Raw genomic sequence first — 15,818 nt, 5'->3', positions numbered from 1 at the left:
TCAACTTTTTTTTTTATTTGCAGCCCAGCCTGCTGGCATGATTCCAGACATACTCCCCCTCAACGTGTTTGAAAGAAGTAGAGTGACTGCCCCCTTAAGAATTTGTTTTGCCTGGTTTAAAAATGCAGAAGTTAGTCTGTCCCAAATAAATGTTCCAACATCTGTTATTCTCCCACATAACAGTAAATTTTAGATGAATCTACATCCCAGCAAGGAACACACACAAAACGTAGTACAGCACTTCAACACTTCCCGTTCGTTCATTCTAACACTCAAGAAATACTTAATGATTAATACTGGATTCATGTGCAGCCCATGCAATTATTCTTACCAACATTTTGGGAAGTTGTTTGACCTTGCCTTCTTCCTATGCTAGTACCATACTTAAGGCAGGAATAGCCTGCTGCCTATAACACTATGCCAAAATGGCTCTCATTTCCTATATTTAGTTGATCTGATTTTGATTTTGCCTTCCTTTTAACTGCCTTGCTTTATTCTTACGTTTCGTCCTTTGTTATTTTTAAGTGCTCTAAGTTGCTTTGAATTATAAACTGTAAGTAGAAAGGAGGGGCAGAAATATATTTAGAAAAGTTATAGACAAAAGGGCCTGTGCTAAATACCCAGCTTTTCCACATTATCAACCAAGAGTTGCAAATTCCCATTGAAACCAATCCCAGAAATCCAGTATCATATCAAGTAACATCTGTGTTTCTGCTCTGACAGCTTAAAGGAAGCTGGACTGATTTTTTCATCTTATAGGTAGTTCGTATCAGACGATATAAGACGACACCTGTTCACAACTGATCGTTTGGAGGGGGAGAAGGAATCTATTCTTCCTATTGCATAAATATTAGTCTATCAAAGACTAAGAGCATGTTCTTGCAGTACAAGGAAGGCTACAAAATAAATAAAGTATCCCTTACCCAAATCAGTCATGGTACCACCTTTGACAGGAGCAGATTCAGAATCTTTCTTCGTGTTGACTATGGAAGACGAGAGGAAGGAAGGAATATTTTATTCAGAGAATCTCCCCAGGAATCGAACTGCAGGGTCAAGAAGTTATACTTCCTTCTTATGTTTGGCCTTAAGGCAAAGTGTAACATCAGTATGGTGATTTAAAATTTGAAAGTGTTTGACATGTCCAAGGGGTGTTTTGGTTGTCTTAAATCTCTACATGGTTTAATGCCTCTATTTTTCTGTTGTTAACATAATAATATGGTTATTAAGGGAAATTAGCTTCTCTGCTGAGTTTGCTTGTCAGAAGGTCTCAAAAGGCGATCCTGTGACCCTAGGACACTGCAACCATGATAAATATGAATAATTCTTTTGCCAAGAATCAAAAATCTTATCATATGACCATGGAGATGCTGCAATGGTCGTAAGTGTGAAAGAATAGAGGAATAGGTCTTTTTTTTCCAGTGTCATTGTTAACTTCAAATGGCCACTAAATGCACTGTTGTAAATTAACTGTACAGTATATGCACTACAGGCTGTCCATCTTTCACTGTCCGCTATAAAGACCAGAGGTGTACTGACTAAAAGAAAAATAATATTCTTGATGCAACAATGGTAGTTTTTAAGAGAGCTATAATTGATAGAAGCCACCGCCCCCCAAAACAACTCCAATATATATGGTTATGGAATTCATAAACAGCTTTAAATTCTGACCTGTTTTGGGCAGTGTGACCTCTTCAACATTAGGTACAGGAGAAGGTTCATCCATGTCTTTTGTGAGATCTTCTTGTTCTTCCTCGCGGTGACCACGTTTGGATTTGGTGTAGGGTGTGGAAGGCCTACAGGTGGGAAGCCATAGCATAGCAATAGCACTTAGACTTACCTACCGCTTCACAGTGCTTTACAGCCCCCTCCAAGCAGTTTACAGAGTCAGCCTATTGCCCCCAACAATCTGGGTCCTCGTTTCACCCAACTCGCAAGGATGTAAGGCTGAATCAACCTCAAGCACAAGGCAGACATACAATAGCATTATTCAATCCTGGATATTACATCAAACTATAGTGAAATCATCATCATTTCTGATCAATAGAATAGATTCTGTTGTAGCTTTTCAAGTAAGGAAAGCTGAATTAAAAATGTCCTATGAATGATTTCGTGAAGTGAATCCACTGAGTAGAATGGGCAATATTGTTGAAAACTGCTCCTGAAGGTCAAGGGAAGGACTTCAAATAAAGAAGATACTCTATTCTTGGTAATCCAAGCTAGCCTGTTGTAAGAAACTATGTTTGCCCTCAGGAATAGGACAGGTGGACAAGCTAATTTTTTCTTAAGAAATGAGGCACTTTAAGAAATATGGTAGGAACTGGAGGGAGTTGCTTCATATCCAGGTATTCAAGAAAAAAACATATCCCTCTCCTTACCCTTTCTTGGCATTTTTCTTCTTTGCTTCTGGAGTAGGGGAAGGGGAAGGGGAACGTTTCCGCTTTTTATAATTTCCCCCCTTCTTATCCCTTCGGTCTGAATCAGGACTGTTAACCTGGAAAGAGAGAAGTCAACACAATTTGCCAGCAGCCTTAAATTGCCTCCTTACACCACATTAATAATCTCTTGTGCTCATCACTGAACATTTTTTTAAATATCCAAAGGAAAATTAATGCAATTTTTTAAGAGCTAGGGCCTAACTGTGATAAATGCTGTACATATTAATTTAGAAAATACAAGTACTCTGCTGGGTTTGACCAATCTAATTCCTCACTTATTGTAAAAATCCCAACAGCCAGTTGGAACAGACTGACTGTTCTTGACAATCTATTAGAATTGGTCTGTGTTCCAGCTGAAGGTCTCAATATACGTACTTATAGCATGGTAACCCCTGCCTCTTGCCCATTCCAGAGATGGGAGAACTAATATTTTGGTCGAGTTTGTCCCTTCCTTTTTTAAAACATTCAGCCCAAATAACCTTTAGAATAAGGACTAAAAGCTTTAGTTAAAAAAAAATCACACCTCATCAGTGAGCGTCTTGGCAGAGATTTTCTTCCTCCTGGAGACAGGGCTCTTCTCATCATTGACCTCATAGTCTTCTTCATTCATCCATTCATTAAAAGAGTCTGTGTCTAGGATCCACTTTGCGTGAACCTGGTGGTGAGGAGAAGAGAAGAGCATCCCCAGATGACTTGAACTGAAAAAAGCTAAGAAGTTACTTCCCACTTCTGGATTAAAAAGTAGGAAGTTGTTATTTTAGAAGCATCCTAAAGTTCTGCGGTGACAGTGCTGCAATGGCCCAACCCCAAAGTCCGTCCTATCACATTACCTTACGGGGTTTCTCTGGTGTGGGAGCATCCTCCACAGGGGCTTCAATTTCACTGGCTGGAATCCAAGTGTCATAGCTGTAAAAGAAAGCACATAGTGAATAAAGATTCGATTCCAGAACCTCACCCAGACCACAATCACATCAGTTAAGTCTCATATTTATTTACATATACTACTTCACGATAACAGTAAGGGAAAAATTAAGACTCCGCCACAATCAATCTTTCATTATTGAGTTTACATTTACAAGTAGTGGCTAAAAACTACCCATATGAATTCCTCTTCATAAACTAAGGTAGTTATAGAGGACGGAGGCAAACCTGTCAGGATAGTAGCCCCAGTGAAGAAGAACTTGTTTGTCTCTCTTCATGATTGGACGAACCCATTCTTCTAAAAAAAAAAAATAGGAGTGATTATTACCAAAGTATAATTGACACTTTATTTCACATGTATCAAATGTATCATTAAGTTGCTCTGAAGTTCTCATAAGAGAAACAGGGCAAATTCTTCAAAAGGAGAATGAAGAACTATGCCCCTATGAACCAGATTGTGCATAGAAGTTATCTTCAGATTCCATGTGTTTGTTTGTATCTAATATTCTAATGCCGTGATGGTGAACTTATGGCATGTGTGCCAGAGGTGGCACGTTTGAGCGCTCTCTGTGGGCACGTGTGCCATTGCCCCAGCTCAGTCAGCTGGTTGTTGGGTTTCCAAGGCACACATGCGCGCTGGTCATCAGGTTTCTGGTGCTCTGGTGCGCGTACCTTCTGGTTTGGGCACTCTGTGCCTAAAAGGTTCGCCATCACTGTTCTAACGCATATTAAAATAATAGCAAGGAATTACCATTTGGTGAAATAATGGTCTTTGAATTAACTGGAAATACGATTTTTCTACAGATGCCCACTTAATAGACACAGGGCAAGAGGTCAACTCTATTGATTGCCAGGTTTCTATGAGAATATCTTTAGGTAATATAAGACAACCAATTCTCATAAAAAATTAAGGAATTATTTTTAAGCATCAAGAACTGCATTTCACAATCTTCCCTCCATACAGTTGACTGATATTTATAATGATGCTGTTGTTCCCTATGCACACTCTATATAGTATGCTATTATTATTTGGTGGTTTAAATTTTCTGTACTAGCCCTTTAAAAGATAAAATCACAGGGAAATTCCACATACCATCATAGCATTTACAGAAAACAGATATGGACAAGAGAGAACATGAACAATAAGGGAACCAAAGAAAAAATGTAAATAAAAGCTAGAAGTAAATTCAAGATATAAGCCAGCAGGAAAAAAATACAGTGTCCTTAAATCAGACATGGCTAACAATTATTAGGAGACAAAGCTAAACAACAACAATAAAAACAAAATACTCTGAGAAATGTACATTGTGGGATATGGAAAGAAAAAAATTGTAACGTATCTTAGACATTAAAGATATAATAAGACTGAAAAATGAGTTTTAAAAGAATGGAAGTTTTTCACTTTCCTTTTCTACAATTTAGGCTCCCTATCTTTATGGACAGGTGTTTCAAGATCACTGCTATTTTAAAAGGGGATTTATTTCATTGCAATTATTCTATTTACCCACAAAGCCAGTAGAAACAAAATCCTTGAAAACGTTTTTTTAAAAGTACAGTAAACCCTCAATTTAACAGATTATTTATGGCAAGGGATATATATATATTAAATCCACAACAGAGGTGGGTTCCTACCAGTTTGCAACAGTTCGGTAGAACCGGTTCATGAAATCTACCGAACCGGTTAGAAGAGATTCCACCAGTGGACCCGGAAAGCAGGCCACACCTACAGAAGAGGTTCCAAATTTTTTTGAAACCCAACACACACACACACACACACACACACACAGGAAGAAATAAATAAATAAATAAAAAAGAAAGAAAAAGTGAGAGAGATTAAGGAAAAAAGAAAAAAGGGACAGAGACACAAAAGGAAGGAAAGAGAGAGAGAGAGAGAGAGAAAACACATGGCAAGCCACTCCCACAAAGGAGGCCACACCCACAGAGTAGGCTCGAAAATTTTTTGAAACCCACCACTGATCCACAAGTACATAATCTACCTCAATGTATGTCATTTGCATAATTACATGACTTGTATAAATGGCATGATTTGCTGTAAAACCTCAATTTAAATCTTGATCCATCAAATAGAGGTGAAGTCTTTATTATTCAAAGAAATTGCCTACTCAAAGTCTGTTAAATTGAGGATTTACTGTAGTATTACATTCTGTGCTACTTTGTTTAAAGAGAAACACAGTTGTATGTAAACAACCACTGTTCATAAACTATGCACAACCAATAACCACTGAGAAAGATATTTTAAACTCAAAACTCTGTAATTGCTCTGGCCAAATCAGAGTGAAATCTTACCTTCTTCCAAGCTACCAGGAACAGGGAAGGCAATATGGGAGGCATTGCTCTTATCTTCAGTTATGGTTCCCTAAAAGAAAGAAAAAAGTCATGGAAACATAAAAGATTTAAACCATATAGGGGACACCTGCTGCTGAAAATGATTTCTCAATGCCTTCAATGCTCCTTTTGATCGTGGTATGGAAGAATAGTTCATACAACCAAAATGTGACAACCCTGCTTTCCAGCATGTTAGCAAAGCCATTAAATAAAACAGGTAACAAATCTTAGAAAAGATTGAAAATCTTTACCCTTTGTCATTTACCAGTATGACAGAATTCATCCCTTCAGGAACCCTTTTATGCATTACCTAGCTCATGGAACACTGCCCAGCTCTGATTTAGCCTATGAGTCATGTATAGCATTAACACTATTGTATTGTTAACAGCTAATCAAGCACAATTCCATGGGGTGGAACAGCCCTTACTGTTAAATACCTTTCCCAATCTTGAATGTTCAGTGTTTGTGTCACTGACTCCTCTGAGGAACCATGCTGATGCAATAGAGTACACAGTGCATGCATGCTCCAGTACCTTTCTGAGGTTGTTCAGCTAATTAAACTGCAAAATTATATACAAACTTATGTATCAAAATGCCAGGTAAGAACTAACAGACTGCAAGTTTATAAAAGTATCTGACATATGGCAACACCTCATTTCTAAGGTGTCATCCTATTTTGCTGCTAATTATATACTGTTTTGCAATACAATAATGTTGAATAATTGCAACTATAAGATGAACTGTTGCTTCAGTCGCAGAAGGAAAAAAATAATTAAGGGCTCTCTTCAGAGATTCAGCAGCAAAACAGTTGTACCTCACTCTTTGAGTCAGCATTATTTCTTATTTTGAAGTACAATTGGAAACATCATGTTCTTCCATGTTTGTAAACAACAGGAAATGGCTGGTATTTGGGGACTTGAAACCCCATTGTATATGCAAGATGCTGAGTTGGGCAAAGGTTGCAATGTATAACAAGAGGAATGGAAGGGTTAGGGTTAGGGTCTGCCATCCCCTCATTAAGCTGTTCTGATATCTTGCCCACCTGATGTCGTTTGACAATGTCTTTCAACTTGGCTTGCAATTTGGGATCAATATCTGGATGCAGATAAATGTTAGGACGGGACAGACAATTGTTCTGAGAAAGGAAAAAGAGACAAAATTAGTGTTTTGTGCTAAGATAAAAAAAAGTTTACTGAGTTAAAAAAAAAAAAAAGAGCCCACTTTACCTGTACCAGAGATTTTTCAATAGTCATGAACATCTCCACATTTCGGTCCATCCGTGAGGGATTCTGGAAATCAAAACGTCGCCTTTTGGGGGAGAAAAACAGCTTTCAATAAAAAGCACAATTCGTATTTTGTAAATAAACCTACTTTATAAGTAGGCAGGATAGAAGCATTTCGCAAAGTCTGATGTCTGAAGCCACAGAGCAAATTTGCTATTACAGACCTTGATTCATCCTGGATAACAGACTGACTTCTGCATGAAGACTGTTCTTTCTATTTCCTCAAGCAAATGAAAGTGTGCATCAGGCAATTCCAGTATCATAAAATACCATAATTTTCAGAGTATGGCACACTTTTTCTACCTCTAAAAGTAGGTGCCTCTTATACACTGAATGTGGTGCCTCTTATACACTGAATGTGGCCGAAGCCCCACCCACCCGCCGGTCCCCATCCTTCAGCTGTTTTTGGCCTCCGCGCGTTGCGTTTTCTGCCTCCGCACACACTGGTTTAGACCTGTGGGATCGCCACAACACATCACCACCAATTGCCATCTCAGAGCGTTGCATTTTTGGCCTCCGCGTGTCGCATTTTTGGCTGGTTTCAGGTGGTGGGAATCGATGCTGGTGCTGCCTGAAATCAGCCATAAATGGGGTGTGTGGAGGCCGAAAACGTGACATGCGGAGGTTGTGATCGGTGGCGATGTGCTGTGGTGATCCCAGCAGCCTTGAATGGGTCTAAAATGGAGTGTGTGGAGGCAAAAAATGTGATGCATGGAAGCCAAAAACGTGATGCACAGAGGCAGTGATGTGCTGTTCCCTGCACCCTGGAACAGCTGATTGGCGGTATTCCGGGAGGCCGATCCAATGGTCAATCAGCTGCTTGTGCTGACTCAGGCTGCGATAACGTGCTGAAACTGACCTGGCTGTTTGCTGTAAGGACACTAGCCAGATGAATACCATGGATGCTGTTAGGCAGAGGCAGGATTTTTTTTCTTGTTTTCCTCCCCAAAAACTAATGTGTGTCTTATACTCCAAAAAATACGGTACTCTCCTAAACAAAGCAGTCATAGAATCTCCCTACCCATTACTACCTATGGCACAAGAATAACCCTGTTCAAACAAGATACATTTGCCAGAGTAGAGATAGCACTGTACTGGAGAGTTCGAAGTTCAAGTCCAAAATTTCAATGGATGATTTTGAACAAATCACTTTTTCTCAGCCCAATCTATCTCTCACATTAGTTTTAATTTTTTAGTGTATTTATTTCACTAGGCTTAATCATTGAAAGGTTTCCTATTCTTAATATAAAAAATAAGATTCCTTCTATCCATGATATGGTGTTGCTCAAATATATAGACCTGGCATCTATTACTGGCTGGATTTTAGGCTTTATAGGAGCTATGATGCTAAAGCTGGGGAAGAAGGAAAGTTGCTATAATTTTTGAGACTCTTGTGATGACAGGAAGCACTGTGTCACAAGCTAAGTTGCTGTTGCTTAAGTATTGACTGCTTAATTGTGGCTCTCAATTACCTCCTGAACCTCCTGTTGGGGTTGGGATTGAAGGAGTTCTCAAGGGTTTTGGTTTTAGAAGACTAAAACCTCCATGCCCTAAAGGTGATTTCAGTGCAACCCATGAATTCATAGCTTCCACAGAATTGTCACAGGGAATTGTCTCTCTAACGTACAGGGGGAAGCAAACACCTGATTTGGTCTTTACTTTGGAACAGGAAACTTATGGGATCATTTCAGAAATAGTATCTGAAAATCTGGTGTACAACTTTTATTTGCTAGATGGGGAGCATGTACCACTCTTGGTCCTATTAGACCTCCTGTTCACCTTCAATGGCCCTGATACTTTGCTGGATCACCTGCAAGGGTGGAGAGTTGGGGACACTTTGTGCTGGTTCCAATCCCACTTCAGTGGGAGTTCAGTTCTAATCGGTGGTCATGATTGGGGGAATCAGAACTCCTACCCCTGGGGACTACAGCATGGAGTACCGCAAAACTTAGTGCTTCCATCCATGTTATTTAATATCTACATGAAACTACTGGTGGAGGTCATTTGGCAGCTCAGGGTGAGTGTCATCAATATGCAAATAATATATAGTTATGCATACAGGTATATTTGGGCCAAGCCAAAGATGGCTCAAAGAACTAAATCAGTGCCCAGAGGATCTAAATGGGGCAAAAGAAGCCCAGATTAATCCAGCCAATTTTGTCGACAGATATCTGAACAATTTAATAATACTGACTACTCTAGTCACTCTTGAGGGAGTCAAACTTCCCTTGCAGTGGTCAATTTATGACTTGGATATTCTCCTGCAGCCTGCTTTAACTTAGTGACTCCAGTTAATGCACCAATTGCAACCTCACTTGGACCAAGATGCTGTTGTAATATTCCCTGGTCATCACTCAATTGGACTACTATAACATGCTTTATGTGGGGCTGCTCCCAAAGGTGACCTTGAAGCTACCGATTGTACAAAATTAAGCAGCTAGACTCCTGACAGAATAACCTTGCCAGGACAGTGTAACTTTTATCCTGAAGTCACTGCACTGATTGACAATTGGTTTCCAATTCCACTTCAAAATGGTGGTCATTACTTTTATACCCCTTTCAGTGAAGCACACTGAATACATCAGGCACCACTTTGTAAAAAAATGAATTTGCCTGTCTGATCTAGTCATTAAGACAGGGTCTTAAGAAATTCATAGGTTCCCTTCCTCAAGAAATTCATGGGGTATAAACCACACATAGAGTAAAGATGGCCTTGGAAGAGAGAAGGAAGACCCACTATTATGGTAAAACATTGCCATAACAAGGAGGGAAAATTATGAAGGCATCTCAGAGACCTACCCCAGGGCCCCAAATTTACATGAAGACAAAAGAAGGATGGGAAGCTCATTCAGATTTGCAAAATTCTGCTACATACTGTATATAATCAATCTTAAGAAAAATAGTTTTAAGCCTATATGGTGTCTATTTCTTGGTCTGTAGGGCTGTGGTACAGAACCTTTCTCTGTGGCAGTTTTTGCTTTGTGGAATACCCTTCTCCCACTGGTATGGATAGCCCCATCCTTGCTAACATTATGTAAACAGACCAAGGCAATATTACTTCAGTGTGTGTGTGTTCAACTTAAGTTTATTTGTTGAATTCTATGGGTGTCATTTATTGATGACTTTTAAAAAAATATTATTTTAATTTTGCACGCTGGGCTTTTACCCTGTTTCCCCAAAAATAAGACCTCCCCGGATAATAAGCCTAATCGGGCTTTTGAGCGCATGCGCTAAAATAAGCTCTCCCCAAAAATATTGCAACACAGCAGCAGCCATGGATGACCACACTCGCCGCCTCCTGCACCTCAAAAATAATAAGACCTCCCCCAAAATAAGGCCAGGCACTTATTTCAGGGATCAACAGAAAATAAGACCCTGTCTTATTTTTGGGGAAACACGGGTATTAACTTTGACATGCCCTATCAAGGGAAGGGAATGGGTTAGACATACTATAAAGTAAATAATAGAAGACATCTAAGAGTGGTCATTAGGTAGACAAAATACATGGTTTCAATTACAACCCAAAATGCCAATTACCTCAACTTGTAAAACAATAATGCGAGCGACACTCTTAACACAGGTACAATGAATCTCTTCTAAAATGTTAAAATTTCCCATGTATATCATTAATTTTTACTTGAAATTATACTGTCTTCTATAAAAGCACAGATTGCTATTATTTCATAACACATAATGAGATTAATAAATAGAAGGCTTACCATCCTTGGTCACTCTTGAATTTATAAGCTGCTGCAAGAATGTGACATAGGGCACCACCAGCTTTGAAATCTAAGAAACATTTAATCTATAACAGGCAGAGGAAGCAAAACAAGGAGTGAATTCAACGTCGTCAGTTCCAAAAAGTTCCCTTTCATTCTCCTTTCCCTTTCTCTCTTCAACATTTTCATTCTTTTTCCTCCCTTCTGTCCCTTTCTATTGCCTTTTGCTCTTCAAACAAATGAAGCATTTATTTTCCAAAGCTTAATTAACACAACTGAAAGGAAAATGTTCAGGGACCACATTAACCAAGGAGTCTAGAATTAATTTTATTTTCTTAATTGCTGGGCTCTGATTCTTCTCTGATTCTGCCTAAAAAAATTAAGCAATTGTACTTTGCACAAACTTGCACTTTGCAAGTTGAATTTGCACAATGTTTTCCTTTCTTTCTTTTTGCTAATCACTATGTGCTAGGAAAAAAAGAAGAGAAGGTTCAGCTCAGATTCAAAAGTGACATCTGGTCTGTGCTGTAAATGTTGCTTCTTGAAAAGTTAGTTTCCTATAGTATTTTCACAACAGTCTAAAAATTAAACTGCAAAGATGTAAAACAAACTCTAAGTGCAGCAAAAATATTTTTTTAGCATCAAAAATCTGTCAACCTTGATCAAAATATAAAACAGTTCTGTTCTGTGTCTGAACACAGTAATAGTGTATTTTTCTCTAAAAATAGTATCATAACTGCATTAACATGTATTATGCCTGCCTTAGGAGCTATGCACTATGCTATTCCACAAAGAACTAGAATTAAAATACACGGTTAGTGTCTGCAATCCCCCTGATGCTACGTAGAAAATCTCAGAGCTGTTCCATAAATTATACAGAATGTAACCCTCGAATTTTTCAGATTCTATTTCAAATTCTATTTTCAAACTCTGTTTTTTTTTAAATTTTGTCTGGTGACGTTTCCTTATATAAAACACCTCTATAGCATCAGTTTAAAAGGTTTGTTATACCACCACCAACCCCCATACTTATTTCCTATTTACAGGAAGTTTTTTATATAAAGCTCTTACATTTTGAAGATTCTAATGGATCACTGAAGTCTTATATTATTAGTCTAGCCAAGAGACCACTCCTCTGCTAAGTATTATCTTCCAAATTACTGAATATTGTTTTCTTAAAAATTAAAACAACTTTGGCACTTACTGGCAATTTTGTGAGTGGTGCATTGCTGACATGCTTCCCAAATACCTCCTCTTGGAACTGCAACAGCTGTACCACTAGGTTGGATAATGATTTATTGGTAGGGGGTTCTGCTTGAATGTACTGTGGAGGGGAAACAAAAGAATTGAGACTTTAGGTAAATCCAACCCAACCCTTCCTAGTAGCTTCTCTTTTAAGTCACAACCAAGCAGTAGCAAAAAAAGCATCCACCACCTTCAATTTTGGCTTGAAATTACTTACAGTGAGTTATCTCTTCATCTAAAATAAGATTAGAACTTTTTTTTCTTTATCTTAAAAGAGAAAGGAAATAGAGAAAAGGGAACTTGGGATAATATAGGAAAACATTAAAACTAGATCCCATTCCACCTGCTAGGATTAAAAATTGGGAAGAAACAGTACTCCTTGAGAGATCTAGTTCTACATACAAAGCACCAGAATTTTCCTTTTTAGAATTTGCAGTCATAGTACACTTAGTGTAGTATACTTTCTAAGAAATCTTAGTGAGGCCATACAATGTTTAAAGCTCTCAATAGAACTCTGGATATTGGTTATCAACATAAGTATCTTTAACAAAAAAAATGAAAACCCCCACTACCTTATTGATTACATTTTTTATTTAATTTAAACTGGCCATATTTTTACAATACGAATAGTATATACCACAGTTTACTAGAAACTAATTTTACATCAGATTATGTGGGATACAGCATTACTTTTTTTAAAAGGGCATTATTTTGGGCTCTGGTGAGGCTACTGCCATTGATGTAATGGCCACTGATGCAATGGCATTGCTACTGACATTGATGTTCATATTATTCAATGCTCATTTCATCTTTCAATAGATGAATGAGGATTTCTTTCATATATCAAGTTTTAGATATCTCTTCCTAACATGAAGAAACAGAACCCAGTGTCATATAAAAGTATATACATATTCTTCTTTTGCAATCCTTCATATAGAGTCAATTACAAATTAATTGTATAATTATATCCTTCAAGGACTGGGGGACTCTGATGCAAAATCTCGGAGTCACAGGAAAGGAAGTTTTTCTCTTCTAATTTGTTAGTGGGAACAGCTTCTCCATTAGAATACCAATGGATTAGGACTGATTAGCAGAGTGTGGAGACACTGCAAATGCTGGCAAATGTTTGCTACAAAGAGGTAAATTGCAGGGAGCAGAGGCCAAAGGGTGGGGGCTGGTGGGTGTACATTCGGTGTATAAGATGCACCCAAATTTTCATCCTCTTTTAGGGGGGAAAGGTGGGTCTTATACTCTGAAAAATACAGTATATTGCTCCTGCTTAAAATTCTACTTCTTAGTGGCCTTGTCTATTATCCTACTGGTTTTTAAGGAAGTATGTCAGTTAGGGAAAATGGGATGCATTTTCTTTTCCTCTTCCAAGAAAAGGGACATAATTTTAATTTGGGAGATGGGAAAGAAAGCAGGTACTGAATATAACTACAACCAAAAACTAATTCCGTATATATTTACGTAGAATTTCATCCACGTTCAAATACGTTTATTCTGTTCAAGTATACACTGGACTGTACATGTTAAAAAGAAGTGTATTTTAAGGAAACATCGGTTTTTAAAATAACATTGCTTATAGCAATTATATAGCACTGTTATATAACAGTGCACTATTGCATTATCCTTAAGCAAAATCAAGGATCTGCAACTTTCCTTCATAAGTAGAATATGGATATGCATGAAAGTCACTCAGCTGACGGGAATGTGTGTATATTGACAGGGAAAATGCCTAATTGGAATTTGCTTAGCAAAAATAATAGCTTCCAATTGTTGGACTTGCATGTTACTAATTTTTAGTAATATCAGTTTAGGATACAAATGGGAAAGGAAATGGGCAAGAGATATGATTTTCCAGGAAAATGGTGAACTGTCAGGACACACAGCTGTCACTCCAAAAAAGTGTTGCCTGGTGATTCAGCCACTCTCCTTTTCTTTGAAAGTAAAAGCCTGAGAACCAAGAATCTGTGCTACTTTTGCAAAAAGGCTGATCTCACCAAAACAGAAGAGACCTGAGGATATATAGAACAACTGGGAGTATATTCACCTGCCTCTTATCAAACTAATAACATGATTCAGAGTCCCTCCCTCTATACTGTTTATAGACAGAGATATATGGATATGTGTGTACAAGTCTATAAAATGAATTCCACAGATTCTAATACTAGTGTTTTGGCTTTCAGCTCCTTTCACCTGACTAGAGATTGCAAAGAAAACACTAAAGGAGCAAATAACTGAACAGGCAAAAAAAAAAGCACAAAAGAACAAAAGCAATTGTCTTCCTGACCAAGAATTCTCTTGCAAGAATGAGGCCCAGATGTAAAACTGCGAGCAAAGCACGGCCACCTTTTGCGAACAAGGATCCATTTAAAGAAACAAAACAAAAGCGAAAGGCTGAATATCCGAAGGCGATTAAGGGAGGATTAAAAGAATTTCTCCTGGAAAAAATATAAGAACAAGCTCAGCCCCATCCATCCATTCCCAAAAGAGAAAGACGCTTCACGACCTGCCCGCCTCTGCAGGCCAAAGGCCACGCTTATTGTAATTTGGGAAAGAAATCCCTGAAGTCAAATTATGGGTTGCTTCTAAGAAGCCGAAGTGTCAACGGGAAGGAAAGTTCCCATGGAAAGGAAGGGTTCGCATCCAGAGGACAATAGGGCAGCAGGTGGAACCAGCCGATGCTAAAAGGTCAGTCTCTAATGCCACCAGTCTGGCATTGCAATTTGCAAAACCACCAGACATCGTTGCAAAAAGAAAAAAAATAGGGAGGATCTGCTATTCTATCTCGTATTCTATTCTATATGATTTATTTTGGCAGAGGAAAGCGGGACGGAGCAGCAAAGGGGACTTTGGAAGAAGCAGCAGCAGCAGCCGCGGTTTCAAAGGACCCTCCCGGTAATTGGGGTGGGGTCAACAGAAATCCCCATCATCATCTACTATGGGCAGGAGGGGATCTCGCCTCTCTTCGAGTCCGCGGTTCTCCTCCTCCTCCCCAATTTGGCAATGCCATCATCATCATCGCCACCCACCCCCGCCTCTTTCCTCCCCCTCCCCTCTGCCCCGAAGGTGCCCATCTTGCTGGGGGTGGGAAACACAGGAGGGGCGGTGGGTTATCTGCGGCCCGGGAGGAGGAGGATGGCGAGCGGCTTGGCTTCCGCGACGGGAGGGGAATGGAAGAGGAAGAGAAGCGCCCTTTCCCTCCCCCGGGAGCTTCCAGAAGGTGTCGCCTTAAACGGCGGACAGGAGCACCGGCAGGCCCAGGCCTGGCCCCGGCCGGTACCTTCTTGTAGTTCTTGCCCAGCCAGACCCGCGTGCTGTCGAACTGACTAACGGTGTCCGAGGCCTCGTAGTACTTGACGTTGGGGCCGCCGTCCTTCTTCCGCACCGCCATTTTCCCAGCGCCGCCGGCCTGGGCCGCGCCGCTCTCTTCCCCCTACCCGCCGCCACCACGGCCGACAGCGCTTCGCTGCGCCCTCTGCCGGCCGGCCGCGACAGCGCTCTGCCCTGCCGAACCCCCGGAAGCAGCGGCCCCTGCCGGCCAAAAAAAGGAGAAAGCCAGGCCGCTTGAGGGTTAGGCCGGCTTGGCTCGCCTCCTACTGGCAGAAGGTGGTCTTGACACGCAGCGGAAGGCGGGAAATGCCTTTGCTGAAAAAACAGCCTTCCTTTCCAGCCCGTCGCTAATTTAATAAAAGGAACGTGTTTCTTCTGTGTGCTTTTAATTCTAGGGCTGTGTGTGTGTGTGTAGGTAGGAGGGCTAAATCACGACCATTTCCTTAAATTTAGACTTTAATCGGCGCCACCTACTTTTGTATCAGGCTGCATCAACAGAAGGATAGAATCAAGATCATGTGAAGAGCTAATAC

General features: G+C 39.8%; 1 protein-coding gene across 8 annotated transcripts in view; it reads right to left on the bottom strand.

Annotated features, from left to right (window-relative positions):
• SMARCC2 (SWI/SNF related BAF chromatin remodeling complex subunit C2) overlaps positions 1-15,419 on the bottom strand; it is a 35,110-nt gene extending 19,691 nt beyond the window's left edge. For 7 of the 8 annotated variants that reach the window (XM_087710418.1, XM_087710425.1, XM_087710420.1 and 4 more), the window contains exons 1-12: positions 15,236-15,418; positions 11,909-12,028; positions 10,705-10,790; positions 6,929-7,010; positions 6,745-6,837; positions 5,664-5,733; positions 3,585-3,654; positions 3,266-3,341; positions 2,959-3,090; positions 2,376-2,491; positions 1,669-1,793; positions 924-983 (exon numbers count right to left, since the gene is read on the bottom strand). In XM_087710418.1, coding sequence (XP_087566544.1) covers positions 924-983; positions 1,669-1,793; positions 2,376-2,491; positions 2,959-3,090; positions 3,266-3,341; positions 3,585-3,654; positions 5,664-5,733; positions 6,745-6,837; positions 6,929-7,010; positions 10,705-10,790; positions 11,909-12,028; positions 15,236-15,346 — 1,141 coding nt within the window. In that variant the 5' untranslated portion in view covers positions 15,347-15,418. Of the gene's footprint in view, positions 1-923; positions 984-1,668; positions 1,794-2,375; positions 2,492-2,958; positions 3,091-3,265; positions 3,342-3,584; positions 3,655-5,663; positions 5,734-6,744; positions 6,838-6,928; positions 7,011-10,704; positions 10,791-11,908; positions 12,029-15,235 lie in introns of all 8 variants that reach the window. The other variant, XM_087710426.1, reaches the window with a different exon arrangement.
• Between the last annotated feature and the right edge of the window lie 399 nt (positions 15,420-15,818).

The sequence above is a fragment of the Thamnophis sirtalis genome, unplaced genomic scaffold (genome assembly GCF_051295495.1).
Source record: "Thamnophis sirtalis isolate CommonGarterSnake01/CBP01778 unplaced genomic scaffold, rThaSir2_p1.2 scaffold_3, whole genome shotgun sequence".
NCBI lineage: Eukaryota > Metazoa > Chordata > Lepidosauria > Squamata > Natricidae > Thamnophis > Thamnophis sirtalis.
Note: the sequence above shows the minus strand (reverse complement) of the source record. Positions and strands in the feature narration are given on the sequence as shown.